Here is a 15,296-nt window from a genome sequence, read left to right on the forward strand (position 1 = left end):
GGTACAAGCTGGCTGTGGTTCATTCATTGTCTTTGCTCTCAAACATTGCATTATGTGCAGATGCACAATTTATGTGTTCATTCCTCTGTGATGGGCGTTTGGGTTGTTTCCAGGGGAGGCGGTTGTGGGCAATGCTTTTCCACACCTTCCTGGCAGGGAGATTCACTCTCATGTTATCCAGGGACAGTGAGCCCCAGGGAGGAAAAGGACTCTTAGAGGAGAGGCAGCTAGGCCCCGACCCCTGGGGTGAGAAAGCCCTGTTGGCTTCCCCATCAGCACCGTATGCCCCAAGCCTGGCAAGGCCAAGGACATAGTCAACAAAGCAAATGTTTTCAAGGTTTTATTGTAAAACAGAGCTGAAGTCACAGCAAGTGGGGAACTTTGCACCCAACACATACAACACACATTCACTGAGTAGCTGCCAGGGGCCAGGCCAGGTGCTGGGCCCTGCAGGGACCTGAGACACATACAAGCCAGGGTCCCCGTTCCCTGGGCCCACAGCCTGGTCAGGAGACAGACAGAGGCACAGGCATCTGTCGTACGAGTCTCAGAGGGTCAGCAGTGCCACAGTGGACGGGAAGCAATTCATCACTCCCGGCAGAGGAGGAAAGGACTCCTGGGAGCCATGTCTGCGCAGTCCCTCGGGAGCTCGGGAACTTTGACAGGAGGCAAAGTGCTGCAGGCGGCTGTAGATCTGGAGTGGAGACGGAGCTCAGAGCCCGGTAGAGGGGTCTGGGCAGGGAGGCCCACAGCACGGGACTGTCTCAGAAAGGGAAAAAGTTAGGGGGCAATCACCTAACTGTAATCACCTACACTAACTTTTAATTTGTACAGGTTGGGATATTATAAAAAGAAGGGGGAAAAACGAAAAGCTACCATCTACTTTCACCATCATTTCACAAATGAGGGAACATTTTAAATCCCCTTCATCTTCTTCCAGAAAGGACATAGTCTGCAAATGAAGGGCTCTCCTTCACGTGGAATAGAGTTTGCTTAATTTTAAAAATCAAGAAATCCTCCATTTCCATTTTCCATAAACCCTTGAGAAGTTCCCCCATGGACTGGCATCAGTTTGTAAATCAGGGTGTGGGAGCCACTTGGTTGGGGGTCAAGCGCATGGCCTACTGGGTCTGGGGCACCACCGTGTGGGGCAGAGGAGAGCAGGGGGAGTCCATGCTAAGCAGGTAGCCTGGACTTTATTCTCTGAATGCAGAGGTGACACGGAAGAGCTTCGAGCGGGGGCTGCTGTCGTCCGATTTGCGTGTTAGAAAGACCACGCTGGAGGCAGCATGGAGGTTGGGTCAGTTCAGAGGCTGGAGACAGAGTCCTGCTACCAGGTCTCTTATGCCTCCTTCTGAGGGCTCCCCCTGCCAAGGCCACTCCTCAGTGGAGCCCCAGGGCAGGGTGGAGAGGAGGTCCCTGGAGTCATGATATGCCAGAAATGGGGAAGTGCAGGCCTGGTCAGTACTACTGGTCCTGCTGGAAGTAGAACTTGGTAACCGTGACGGACTCTTTGGGATTGTTGGTGAGGCTGACGGGCTGGTCGGCTTCCAGCGCCGTGCAGAGGAACCAGCCGGGGCAGGCAGCCGACTCGAAGGTGGTGGTGGGGCCGCTGTCTGAGCGGATGAAGGTGAAGCGCTTGTCCTGCTGTCTGTCCTCACTCAGGTCAGTGATGTTAACTGCCTGGAAGTCAAGAGATGGGCAGGTGAGAACTGAGGCCTGGGAAGTCCTGCGCTGCCCACCTCTCCACCCCCCACCATGCAGAGTAAGTGGTGGGGTAAGTGCGGCCCTGGAGACCACTGCCAGGAGACCCCAGCTCCCAGGTTTCATAGGACAGCACTGACACAAAGTGGTGTCCTACAGTCACACCTTGATTTTGGGAAATCCAGGCACTCTGGCCACAGACCAGTAAGTCTGGTCAACACACGGCAGCATCAGCAGAGGCCAAGGCTTGTGGAGGCTGGTGCTTTGTCAGGTCTGAGCTTCCAAGGAGAGGGAGGGGTGGAGAGTCTTGCAGCTCATTCAACGTGTTACACCCAAAATCTTGGTCATCCCTACTCCACACAGAACAGGCAATTGCCCTCCAGAACCATGTCCCTGTACACTGGTGGAGGGACAGGCAGTACCACGGTCATGGCCATGAACATTTGGGTTAAGAGCATGTCCAACAAGCCCCTGAGACAAAGCCATTTTCCTCAGAGCTGGGTAGCCCATCAATACTACATGGAGTCATGGAGTGCAGGGCCCTGGATGGGACACTGAGTAATCAATGTGAGTAGATGAGGAGTAGAAGAGAGATCCTGAGGGTTGGCTTTGCTAGAAGAGGGCAGGTCCAAGGGGGTTGGGGGCCCTTGAGCAAGAGAGTAGCACATAGAGATTCAGGCCCGTGGTAGACTACAATGGGAATGGTGTCCAATGACTACACTGCCCAGCCTTCTCACCCTCAGGAAGTCCCTTCCATGTGAGTCTGGACCTGGCCACATGATGATGTGATGCAAGCAGAAGTTTAATAAGCGCCTGAACATTGAGGCTTATCTATTTGGAAAAGTTGCTCTCAAAGCCAACCGCCATGCTGTAAGGAAGCTCAAGCCAACTACTGAACCCAAGAGGCCACTTGGAAAGAAAGCCTGGAGGGTGAGAAACCATCTCAGCTGCCTCAACACCAGCCAAGTGCCCTGTCGAATACAGCCTCAGGAGTAGCCCAGCATGTTCTTCCATGTGGACCAGAACTGCCCAGTCAATCCTAGCCAATCCACAGAACTGTAAGAACAAATCGTGGTTGTTTTAAGCCGTTGGGTTGGGAGGGGGTTTGACAGGTCCTTACCTCCAACTGGAGTCTGATCTCATCGCCAGACTTGATACAGGACAGGCACAGCTTGCCTCCCTGGATCCCCAGGAACATAGCATGAGGCTTGATGGGCACCACGTCTATCTTTTCTAGGGAAGGGGAAAAGGGAGGGCCAGGTTAACAGGGAGAAGAAAAGGTAGAGATGGTGAAGAGACCCTGGATATTTTTCTGTCTCTCCCCAACTAAAACCCCAAGGTCAGAAGGACAGAAAGGTCCCATCTTCCTGGTCTGCATCCACACAGAGCAAACCAACCACACGGTCTAGTTACTCCTACAGGACTGCCATTCTAGATTCTGCTCCATGAGGTCTCTCCTCTCCCTCGCTTTTCCCAGGATACCTGTGCTCCAGGGCAGCAGGTGTGCTGCTGAGGGGCAGGGAAAACAGCACACGAGGTCATAAGTGGGGCTCCACGGAAGCCCAGGGGACTTTGAACCACCTCTCCCCCTTTGGGTCTCTGCCCTCATGTGGCAATAAAATTCTCAGCCTCTCTGTACTTCCAAAAGCTCATGATGAGAACCACCAGAAAGGCAGGAAAGGTGGGTTTCGTGCTCTTTCAGAGCAAGGCGAGGGGGAGACAGCAAGGGAGCAGGGTGGGTGGGGAGATGGACATAATGCCATCCCACTGTACCAAACAGGGAAGTGAAAACGCCTAGAAGGTCAGTGCAGAAAGAATTGCACATCCCATCACCCAACAGCCTTCATCTTACTAAAGAGAAAACTGAAGAACAGAGTGGGTGGAGCTTGTCCAAGTTCATCTAGCTTGTTTAGAGCATGGGCCAGAATATGACTGAGTATGGAGTCCAGGAATAAGAGACATAGCCCAGCCTTAAATGTGATGTATTAATTTGGGGTGGGCTTAGGGTTTGAAGAACACAGGAGTATGGGAGGCTTAATAGGCACAGGGGAAGGGAAGGGTCAGTTTTATCTTCTGGGCCCCATCCTTCCTTGCTGTGCCCCTGGGACATTGTGCTTGTAGGCGGTGGCTCCTGACCTAGACACTGCCCTCCCTGCCCTCCTGAGGCTGCCCTCATATGTGCTCTTTTAGATTTCAGGCCTCTCCAGCTTCAGACTCAGGTACAAAGACCCAACAGAGATTAGAACCTCACACCTAGGATTTGTGGGGGCAGACTGTGATGCCGCACACCCCAGGGGCAAAGGGGCCTGATGCTTATACAACGTTGGCTTTCCTGGCAACCACTCACCTTCTAATTTAATATTTGGTCCTTGCAGATATCCAGCAACTAGTTGGTTGTTCCTCAGGTAGAAGGTCTTCTGGTTTACATCCCAGATCCTGAAAAGCAAAAGGACCCGGCTGGAGTGGACAGCCACTGTGTGCCCGGCCCTGTGCTCAGCACCTTCTCACGGCCCCCAGAGCTCAAAGAATCTGCATCCAACTCTGCTGGGGCTGTGGTATTGTAGTATACCCATGCCTCAGGTGAGAAGACAGAGGCTGGCAGTGGTTAGGAGATGGGCCCGACTCACACAGCTGGTGAGTGGTGAGCTCACATTCTGTTCCTCTCCTCAGCTTGCCCCTCACCTCAGATTCCCAGGACAGGCACCTTCTGTTTCAGCAAAGCATGCTCAGAGCAGCACCCTCCAACAGAACTTTCTGGGATGCAGAAATGTTCTATATCTGCACTGTCCAATATGGTAGCCACTAGCCACATGTGGCTACTTAGCTCTTGAAATGTGGGTAGTGAGACCAAGGATCCGAATGTTTGATTTTCTTCTGTGTTCATTCATTTAAATAGTCACCTGAGACTGGTGGCTATCACAGCACAGAATTAGAAGTTTCAAGGGACAGAGCACCTTGCAGCTAACTCACTCCCAGCCTTGGAGTGGGAAGGTCTGTCCCTAGAGTCTTCCCTCCAGCAGCCGGTGACCTGCTCTGGGCACCGCAGGACAGCTGCCTCTGGGGACAAGTCAGCCTCCTCTCCTCGCTCATCCAGAGACCTTTTTGTGGCTCCCAGTCCTTTCTTCTTGGTAAAGGGCCTCTCTGGTTGAGAGCAGGCCTCAGAGCTGTGAGATGTGGCAGACAGAGCTCTGGCCAGGTGACCTGGGATCTGCCCCGCATCTCCTCACCTGCGAAGTGCGCTAACTACACCAACTTCATCAGGCAACCTCCATGGTGTCAGTGAGGGTGGCGGGCAGACCGGGGAGCCTTACGTGTGTACGCATTGGCCCTTTTGTGATTATCCTAGTTTCTAGATGAGTCTAGTCTGTGCATTGCCTCCTGGAGGCCTCCGGGGCATCTCCTGGAGCTCCTAGCTGATCAGAGGAGGCCCAGGCACACCGCGTGAAGCAATCTGGGAAGGAAGGGGCTTGCCACTCACACACTTAGAGTCCCGACCTGCAGCAGACCTTTCAGGCCAGAAAAACATGGCAGTCGGGGGGAGTCACTCCAACAAGGCTTCATGGCAGGGGTGTCACAGGGCAGAGGGCATGCGTAGATGACACTCTCATTTCTACCAGCATGACAGACTGTCATTTTTACAACAGCGATGGTGACGTCTCACAAAGCCCCAGATTTGATTTTAAACATCATAATAGTTTCCGGGCACTTTATAGATCACAGAACGTGGTTACACTATTGCCTGCACATTTAATCTTCACAACCACCCTGTAAGGCACACTGGGAGTTCGGATGGACCTCATGTCACAGACGGGGAAACCAAGCCCCAGGAGAGGGGATCCCCCACGTGACAACACAGAATGGCGTTGCTAACAGCCAGCCTGGCCCTTTGGGCTGCATCCTGCCCGCGGTGCCCCTCTCGGCTTCTCTGCCAGCACACCCCGCCAGGCCCGAGTCCAGCCTCCCTCCTTGGCCTGTGTCTGCCACTCACTGAGCTGCCAGGCACATCTAGGATATTCTGAAACACAAGCCCTAAAGCCTGTGCAGGTAGTGGCCTCTTTCTTGAATACTGGACAACCCTCTTCAGCCCCAATCCAGTTCTCAGGCCCTACAGGGTCTGGCAGCTCCAGAAAGCTGTGATGTGACCCCATTCTCCAGCTGGTCCAGGCCTACCTGCTCAGGGTAGCCTTACCTGAAGGCCTGCATCTTGCAGGGTCTTCTCCCAGGGGGGCGGCAGGCTGTCTCTGAATAGAACAGGAAGAGGAGGAGAGAGATTAGGTGACCGCAGAGGCCCCTGCAGATGTCCATCCTGTGGCCGCAGCAAGGCACTGGACTGCCATTGTGGGCTCAGAGTTGCTGCTTATAAAGAAATAGTCACTCACCGAAGCCAGGCTGCTGCCACCCGGTCCCACTCCGAGAAGCGGAAATACCCTCCTCACATTTCCAAAAAGAGAAACCCTTGCTGTTGTCACTTTCAACCCTGACGAGTGTCGCAATGGAGTGTCGAAACTGATTTCCTCCCCTTTTTCCCCTGTGCAATTTCCCCAAAATTGAGATTTCTGTTTCCCCTTCATTGAGTTCCTGGGAAGAAGAACACAATGAAAACCAAACTCCCTCATTTGCCTGACAGGTACTGTTTGTTTACTTTTTATAAAAACAGATCTGAGTAGAAATGCACCCTTGTCGTAATATATTAAGCCGAGTAATAGCGCTCTCAGCACCCGGGAGAGTCTCATGTCACTCTGTGAACCCTGAAGGAGGGACAGCCTTGCACTCTGGACCATGGATTGGCAAACATTCTGTAAAGGACCAGACAGCAAATATTTTATGCTCTAGGGGCCACACAGTCTCTGTCATGATTACTCAACTTAGCTGTCATTTCACAAGGCAGTCATACATACTCTGTAAACCAACACGCCTAACTGTGTTCCAATACAACTTTATTTACAAAAGCAGAGGGTGGCCTGGATTTGAATTCAGCTGACCCCTGCTCGGGGGGAAAAGTGAGTCCTTCCTGAGAACTGCTTTTTAAACCAACTCTCTTCACGCTATCCGATATCTTTAAAGTTATGGTCTCAGGAAAGTGAGGTGAACTCAACCCTTGGACAAAAACACGCCCAAATCCAACCTCTGCCACTTGCCATATGCCACCTGTGTGGCCTTGAATAAGTCTCTTCATTTGCTGAGCCTCTGTCCCCTCATTCTCAGAATGAGGATGATCTTGTCTTCCTTACAGGTGGCAAGAAGAAAAGAGGGAGGGAAGGAAGGAAGGAAGGAAGGAAGGAAGGAAGGAAGGAAGGAAGGAAGGAAGGAAGGAAGGCAGGCAGGCAAAGAGGGAGGGAGGGAGGGAGGAAGAAAGGAGAGAGAAAGAAGAAAGCTTCTGGTCCTTAGTAGACACTAATAAACATTAACTTCCTTCCTCACAATATTCTAGACAGTTAGGAAAAAGGTAAACATGCTCCTATTCTATGAATAGAAAAAGCTGAAGACAGTTTCTGTGTGATCTATGTGACGGGTAATGCTAGCACAGGAGCAGACTGCACCGTCTTGGAACTGGGTGGGAGCTTAGCTATCATTGTATCACACCTAGCGTTGTTCTACAGAAGACTCAGAAAGACCCAGGAAAAGGAAAGGTCATGGGCAAGGTCACCCAGCTTGTTAATAGCAAAGGTGTGCCTGGAAATCCAGGTCTTCTGGGTCCCAGCCTCAGGTCACCCTACTATAGCTGTGCATCTCTATGAATCTGACTTTGTTTTCAACCAATGAATCAGAATCTATGTCCAAATGAGGGTTACATACTTCAAACAAGGAAAACTAAAAGTGAATTTCCCAAATCTTTCAAGAGCTCCTGTTTCAGAACAAGTGGACCATTTCTGCACAAATTGGATCACCTCCCTGGGTGAAGGCTTTCACCAGCAAATGGCATGTCCATATTCCTGCACTGCCCTCACAAGCTGTGTGACCTTGAGTGAGTCACTCACCTCTTTGAAACATACTTGAGAAACAGTCTCTCCCTTTGGATAGGGAAATGGCCTATCCAAGGGGACATTTTGTTTGTTCATCTGTTTGTTTGTTTTAGTGAGGGCTGGAAGAAGGAGATGATGTATGCAAACCAGCTTGGTTATTTGCTACTTTCAAAATTTGTTCCATTAGGGTTTAAATTTTCTGGAACATTGATTAGTCATCAGGTGCATACTTTGTCATTACACCTGCTGAAAGAGAAGGCAGCTAGTGCCCAACTGTGATAGGTTCTCTCCTCCTTGTCTTTCTTATGCTACTTCCAAAGCCCTCCTGAATTTTTAAATCAGCATTCTCTCAAAATATGTCCTTGAAGATCGAAGAAGAGAAGTGGCTTGCTAAGGAGGGATGGAGAGGTTCCATGCTGGCCACTCCCCTTGCCTGGAATTCCAAGTCAATGTCCCACCTACACTGAGGCTCCTGGGTAAATTCTTCTTCAATCTGAATTCAGAGAGAGAGAGAGAGCTTTCTCCTGGAGAACAGACATTCTGGGCTCCTGGAACTTCCCTGGTCAGTGTCCTTTTTCCATGTGCCCTGACAAGTGGCCCAGCATGGCCTTTCCTGGTATGTGGGGGCAGTGGGGGGACCCTGGCTGTGGAGTCAAGCTGACCTGGATCTGAAGCCTCCCATGTCACTTACGAGCTGGGCCACCCACACAGTGTGTGGAGCTGTCTTGGTCTCAGTTTCATTATCTGTTAGATGGGCTAATAATAGAAACCACGTCATGGGTTGCTATAAGGGTCAAATGAGATACTGCACGTGATATGTCGTGCTCTGACCCTGGCACATGGGAAGGACTCAAATGCCAACTATTGCATATGCTTCTTTACCCCAGGTGAAGTGGGGTGCTCAGTCATGGCACCCCAAACCCCTTCACCTCCACCCTGTAGTCCACCTTCTTGCTCTGTGTGCTGGCCCACACCCCTCTCCCAGCCCAGAGGAGGGGGCTCTGACTCATTCTGGGTTGGGGGACAGAGGAAAAGGGAGAAGGGAAGCTCTCTTCCCCTCCTCACGCCTCTGGCCGCAATTCCAGTCTTGGTTCCGTGTAACCTCACCAAAACAGTTGGCGTTCCTGGGATTTCTGCCCACAGGAAATCTCTGACTAAACTTATTCTCAGTTCTGGGTACTCAGTCCCCCACTCTGCTTCCGGAATGAAGCTCAGGGACCACAGCACACAGTGGACTCCACCTTCGCAGCCGGCACCTGTGACTTCCCACCAGGCTTCTGGTCATCACAGTTGTAAATTGTGCCTCCTACATGCCGAGCCCGTGCCCACCACTAGACACTGGTGACAACAGAAGTATCCAAGACCCTGTTAAAGGGGCCTTGGTGAGGCAGGGAGCAACCCGGCCATCTCTGTATTAGGAGCGACACTACCTGGCTGTGGAGAGACATGTTTTGTGCCGGTGCTTGTCAAGTATGGAGCACGTGCCATCCGTGTAGGAAGCGTTCGATAAATGCTGGCTGTTTCTCAATTTCAGTTAATTGCATCTTTCAGTTCTAGGATTTACGCTTGGTTCCTTTTTTGTACGGTTTCTAGTTCTCTGCCAAACTTTCCAATCTTGTCTTTTAAATCTTTGAGCATATTCTCTCCCTGGTTCTTTCAAAGGCTGCACTGACAACTGCATGACTTGAGCCCTGCTGGGTCTCCTGCTGTTGTTGTCTGTTCCCTAGTGCACAGGTTGCCTTGCATACAGCTGGTTACTCTTTTTTTTCTCAGTCTAGAACTAAAAGCATACTTCAGAGCTGGTTACTCTGTATTGACTGCTGGACACTGCATGTCAGAAACTGTAGAGATCATTCGAGGCTCTGGGTGATGTTATCTTTGTCCCAAGGCAATGCACTTTTGCTCCTGCTGGGCAGGTGAGCCAGGAGCACCGCAGCCCCAGGTAACCTCCACCCAAACAAGACTCGAGAGCGTTCAGAGGTGGGCTACAGTACCTGTGAGGGCAGCTCCCCAGTTCCAAAGTCGTAAGGTTGATCAGGGCCCCTCTTTCTAGGAAGCACGTAAAGTACAATTTCTTTTTGGAGACAGAGTCTAACTCTGACTCCCAGGCTAGAGTGCTGTGGCGTCAGCCTAGCTCACAGCAACCTCAAACTCCTGGGCTCAAGCGATCCTACTGCCTCAGCATCCTGGGTAGCTGGGACTACAGGCATGTGCCACCATGCCTGGCTAATTTTTTTTATTTTTAGTAGAGACTGGATCTTGCTCTTGCTAAGACTGGTCTCAACCTCCCGACCTCAAGTGATCCTCCCACCTCAGCCTCCCAGAGTGCTAGGATTACAGGCATGAGCCACCACACCCAGTTGTAAAGCACAAATTTTATCTCTCTCACCAAATCCTATGAGTCCTCCAAATCTCAGCTATAGTGTTCGAAATCAGCAAGTGGCCCCAGGAGTAAAGGGTCTCACTGCTGGGCTCCACTTCTCTGGACCTCAGCTGTCACTTACAGTCTTGGCCATTCTCTGATGCCTTCAAACAGATCTTTTAGAAATACACCTTGTCTAGTTTTTCTAGTTATTTGCAGCAGTGGGGTTGGTCCTAAACAACCTAGGCCAGAGGTGGAAGCTGATATTATATACTTCTTTAAAGTCTTATTATTCAGGATGGCTGGAGTTTGAGTTGCATTTGGGTGTATGGGCAGAAGAAGTGATTGAAAAGTTGAGTGGAACTGGGCACAGTGGTTTATGCCTGTAATCCCAGCGTTTGGGCAGCTGAGGCAGGAGGATTACTTGAGGCCAGGAGTCCAAGACTAGCCTGGGAAACATAATGAGACTCCATCTCTACAAAAAATTTTAAAATTATCTGGGTGTCTGTAGTGCCAGCTACTTGGAAGGCTGAAGCAAGAGGATTGCTTGAGTCCAGGAGTTCAAGGCTATAATGAGCTTTGATCTTGCCACTACACTCCAGCCTGGGCAACAGAGCGAAAACCTTTCTCTCCAATAAATAAACAAGAAAAGTTGTGTGGGAGCCAGAGGAGGAATGTCCTTTAATGCCACCCAAGGAACTGGGAATGTATCTTAAAGAAAACTGAATCAGAGGGTGATGTTGTCTGACCTGTTTTGTTAAGATCATGTTGGGGACAGTGGGCAGATGGATTAGACTTGGACGAGGTAATTGAGCCTGAAGGAAAGGCAGTGTTTCCTGGTAAGTGTTTAACAGCTGCTTCTCCAAAAAACAAAAATTCAATTTGTAGGGTTTGCCGATTTCTGTGGTGTAAATACTCTACCACGGATGATCTCAAGCTACCAAGGCGAGATCACTGAATGGGGAGTTGGGAGGGGCGTGCACAATCAAATCGTGCTGGCTCCAGCACCCACAAAGCCAGGGAGATTTGGTCGTTCTTCTGTCTTTCTAGAGACCAATCATCCCCACATTTTCCAATTCCAACTTCCCTCCTCCTCAGCCCGAATGGTTCACCCCACAAGTCCCATCCCCCTTGCTGCAGAAAACAATCCTTACTGTTCAACCCAGTTTATTGGGAAAACTTAATGAATCTCAGTGCAAACATTTTCAGCTGTGCCTCCTTAGAGCTGCACTTGTGTCACCCAAGCAGCATTTGTAAAATGCAGGCATCCAGCTTTGGGGCACAGATGTGCACCCTGCATTTCTAATGGCTTAATCTCATGTTTAGAGTCTTCTGCCAACTCTTCAATCCTTAGTGTCACAGCACACACCACACACCACACAATACAGTCAGTACTATTGTCCAAATCTTAGTTTTTACTAAGATAATGGCACAAGTACTTTAGTTGCTCTTTCTGAGTCATGGGTAAATATATTAGAACAAAGAGGAGGAAAAAGGACAAGAAATATTCACATTAAATACAATCCCCCATAGTACAAGCCAGCGTCTTCTTTTTGTCAGTCTCCATATACCCAGCCCTGCCAGGTAGCCAAGTTAATTTTAACCAAATCCTGCAGCTTCTTGGAGGTTCCCTATGATGGTAGGTCAGGTTGGAAGGCAGCTGTCCTTCTGGGCTTCTCTGGACATCTCAGTAGCCTTTTCCCCTTGTTCTGACTAGTGCAGGGTGTCAGGAGATGGTGTATGTGATGACTGTTATCTATCCCTGCTCTACAAGAAGCTTTCTCCCCTCCCAAATTTAAATGACAAACAACTGCAAGTCCTGTCTGTGGTTCAGAGTCTTTCAAGATGGGTTTTGCTCCAGTTGTTTATGAGTTTGATATGGATCTCCATGGATCCATTCTGCATTCCTTTCCTAGTTATCCTGTGCTTTCAGAGGTGCATGTTTGCTCTTGCCTTCCTGGCTTCCATGATTAGCTTTATAACACCCCTGCAGGCAGGAGGAGAGGAGAGGGACAGGAGCTCTGAGGAGGGAACAAGTGCGTTGCTTACCTGCTGTGTTTCAGGCTGGTGTTACACTCTTGTACAGATCTCCTTTAGTCCTCATAACAGCTGTGCAAAGTGGACATAGGGACACCCACTTTCAAGATAGGTTTATACTCATAATCACTTCATAGAGGAACCCAATGCTCATAAAAGATTAAATCACTTGTCTCGGGCCCCGGCTGAGCCAGGATTTAAACCCAGTTTTGTTGTTCCTCCCCATACTTCAGTCCTATCAAAAAGGCAGCTGACTTTTTCCCTCTCTGCTTCATTGCATGATTAGCAGAAGCAAGAATTATATTTGATCTTATGATGTTTATTTTGTTTTGACCTCACATCTCATAGAGCAACTATTTAGTTCATAATTGCTTGAAAATTCAGGGAGGTTTTTAGTAGTAAAGAAAGAATGATTCCCAAACCTTACATAGGTTCCAGGGAAAGCTCTTTACCTGGTTATGGACTGGGGTGACCAATTGCCCAGGTTTGCCCAGGACTTTCTTGGCTTTGTTACTGAAAATTCCACATCTCTGTAAACCCCTGAGTCCCCCCAAAACTAGGATAGTTGGTTATTCGTATAAACCCTTAAAAGGCACTGACACTTCCAGTGGCTGGTACCGCAAATTAAGGGCACAGTTAACTGTTAATCTTTGTACCTTGCTAGTTTAACCTGCTTTTATTGGAAGATATATGATCCATTTTATCAGATAGATAGATGGATAGATAGATAAATAGATCACACAAGAGTATCTAAAAACCTTAGTGAGTTTGCCACTCAGGAAAAGAGACCATAGCAGAACAGACACAATAGTAACCAATCACTTTCATCCTGATCAAGTTAATTTTTAATTAAGCCATTCATCTTTAATTTCCTCCAACTGCATAATCAAGATATTGTCAGCGCTTAGTAGTAGAAAAGCGTTTTCAGATTTGGGTCCTAAAAAAGGGATTTACATCTTGTGTCATCATTGCCTTTACTACTACCTCCTCCTCCTCCTCCTCCTCCTCCTCTTCCTTCTCCTCCTCCCTCTCTCCACACACGTCAGCTGTAAGTGGTGGGACCCACTGCGTAGAGAGGATGCTCTCTGCAGAGGCGAACGACTGCTCCATGGTAACACACAGTGTGTGCAGTGGCCCCATGTCCGTCCTTAACCCTCTGTCCTTACTCTCCTAAGTCCCCAGTCAAACCATCCATCCCTCTAACTTCTGTCTGCATGACAATCCTTGATATGCCCATACTCCTGGCCTTACATGGAGGATGTGGTTCCTCCTCCCAGGGAGCGTGGTGTCTTCACTGGGCTTACTTATACTTGTTTCCTGAATTCAATCTGACTCAAGTACACACACATTAATTTATCACCTAGTGTGAGCCAGTTCAAAACATTTTGGAATGAACTATGTCTAAGCATAGTGATTTCTTCACAGTGTATCACCGTCTTGTACTAGCAGTGGTTCCAGCATCCTACTTTTCACATTGCAAAATACATAAGACCATGGGCTAACGTTTTAACACATAGGGACCCCTGTACCCACTAGGGGAAGGGGGAGGATTGGCTGCCGTTTGAATAACTGCTTATGGTTTACAAAACAATTCCCCCTCCATGATCTCATGCAGGCTCTGCCCCCATAGCACAGTGTGGGGCTCTGGAGGCAGACTGTCTGCAGCCAATCCAGCTCCTCCCCTGATACTGGCTGTCTGGCCATGGGCAAGTTACTTAATCTCTCCATACCCGTTTCCTCTTCTGAAAATGTGAGCAATAATGGTCCTTCCTCATAGGGTTGAGAGGATTAAATGTGATAAACCATGCAAAGCACTCAGCAGATTGCCTGGCTTGTAGTAAGCACTGTGGAACTATCAGCTATTAGTGAACTCCTAAGAGTTTGCCAGCCTCCTCTTGACACCAAGGCAAGTGGGACCCAGAAAGGAGAAACGGTCTTCTCATTAGGGGCCAACTTCAAGTTAGAAACTGGGTCTTCAGACCAATGATCCTATGATTTTCTTTCTTTGCCCCACTCAAATACCATCCAGAGGTTGCAAACCAGTAGCCACAGATGCCATAGATTAATTTTATTTATTTATTTATTTGAGACAGGGTCTTGCTCTGTTGCCCAGGCTGCAGTGCAATGGTGTTATCAGAACTCACTGTAGCATCAAACTCCTGGCCTCAAGCTACCCTCCTGCCTTGGTCTCCCAAAGTCCTATGATTACAGGCATGAGCGACCATGCCTGGCAGATTGAATATTTTATTTGCTTGCTTTAGTGTTTTATTTAATCAGAATGCTACACATAATGAAATCAGAATATTTGGCTTTTCTTGAAAAATGAAAAATTTTGCCTGGGCATCTGTTCTCTTGTGACAACCCTCTGCTGGAACTGATTATGGCAAGCCCTTAATTCTTCCCAGTCCCCACCCTGACCTATCACCCCTCAGACCTTGTGGCTCAGTGCCAGATTCTATTAGTATTTCTCCTTGAGCTCACACTGTTCTTTCCCTCATTTTACAGATATATATCTCTAATTTCCCTGTTTCTATCAACAGTGGGAAATGCCCAAGTGACTCTAAGAGCTCTAAGACTTTCACAGCAGGTGCACCCCTCTGTTCACCTGCTGGCCAGGCAGGCACTGGGCTTGCAGCCCCTGCCTCTAAGTGTCTGCGTGGCCTCTCAGGCCTGTAGCTCCATGCGACATTTCCCTGGACGCTTGCTCAGCAGAGTTTGAGAGCATTTGGTAAGCCAGTGGTAGACATTTTCCTCTCCCATTTTTCAAATGGAATAAAAAGAGTAGAAGGAGCTTACCTAAAGCCATGGGGAGGGCCTGACAGGACACCAGGTCTTCCGAGGTCTTTCAGCCTCTGCTCCAGACTGCGCTACTGCATATAAAGAAGCATGCAGGCAGCACCTGGGCCACAGTCCCTCCCAGGGTGGAGTTCCCCTCCTTCCTGAGCACCTAGGAGAGTAGCAGGAAGAGTCCAGGCTCCCTTTCCACACACCCACACAGGGCCGGGCAGCCCCAGGGGGTGGAAGGGCTGACAACTGACGTGACACCAAGCCAGGCCCAGCTTCCAGAAGGGTGACTCAGGCAAGCAGAAACCGAGCCAGTTCTTACCTGCATAAAGCTGAGGGTCACATGTGGGGAACTGAGTTGTGCCTTTGTGCTCACCCCAATCCTGCCTGCCATCATCTCATGCACGCATGTACGCATTGATCCAAAATAAATGGGTGCAGAGCAA

At 49.4% G+C, this 15,296-nt stretch overlaps 1 protein-coding gene across 3 annotated transcripts; it reads right to left on the reverse strand.

Moving 5' to 3' along the window:
* Positions 1–327: 327 nt before the first annotated feature.
* Positions 328–14,963, reverse strand: IL1RN (interleukin 1 receptor antagonist). Of its 3 annotated transcripts, none has more exons than XM_076000966.1 (5): positions 14,863–14,963; positions 5,894–5,945; positions 4,052–4,140; positions 2,825–2,937; positions 328–1,683 (listed from the first exon to the last, which is right to left on the reverse strand). In XM_076000966.1, the coding sequence occupies exons 1-5, from the start codon at positions 14,870–14,872 to the stop codon at positions 1,468–1,470; spliced, it is 480 nt and encodes a 159-aa protein (XP_075857081.1). In that variant the 5' UTR covers positions 14,873–14,963; the 3' UTR covers positions 328–1,467. The 3 variants fall into 3 exon arrangements, with proteins under 3 accessions (XP_075857081.1, XP_075857082.1, XP_012598304.1); XM_076000967.1 differs by lacking the exon at positions 14,863–14,963 and adding an exon at positions 6,084–6,168; XM_012742850.2 differs by lacking the exon at positions 14,863–14,963 and having other exon boundaries at positions 5,894–6,072.
* Positions 14,964–15,296: the final 333 nt, after the last annotated feature.

This window comes from Microcebus murinus, chromosome 3 (genome assembly GCF_040939455.1).
Source record: "Microcebus murinus isolate Inina chromosome 3, M.murinus_Inina_mat1.0, whole genome shotgun sequence".
NCBI lineage: Eukaryota > Metazoa > Chordata > Mammalia > Primates > Cheirogaleidae > Microcebus > Microcebus murinus.

Bases quoted from the DNA above. Each gene is read 5' to 3' on its own strand.
- IL1RN (XM_012742850.2), bottom strand. From the start codon at position 6,009: ATGGACATCTGCAGGGGCCTCTGCGGTCACCTAATCTCTCTCCTCCTC. The intron at 2,938-4,051 runs GTGAGTGGTTGC...CCCCTTCCCTAG, and splicing joins ACCAAATATTAAATTAGAAG to AAAAGATAGACGTGGTGCCC. The intron at 1,684-2,824 runs GTAAGGACCTGT...CTTGACTTCCAG, and splicing joins AGATCAGACTCCAGTTGGAG to GCAGTTAACATCACTGACCT.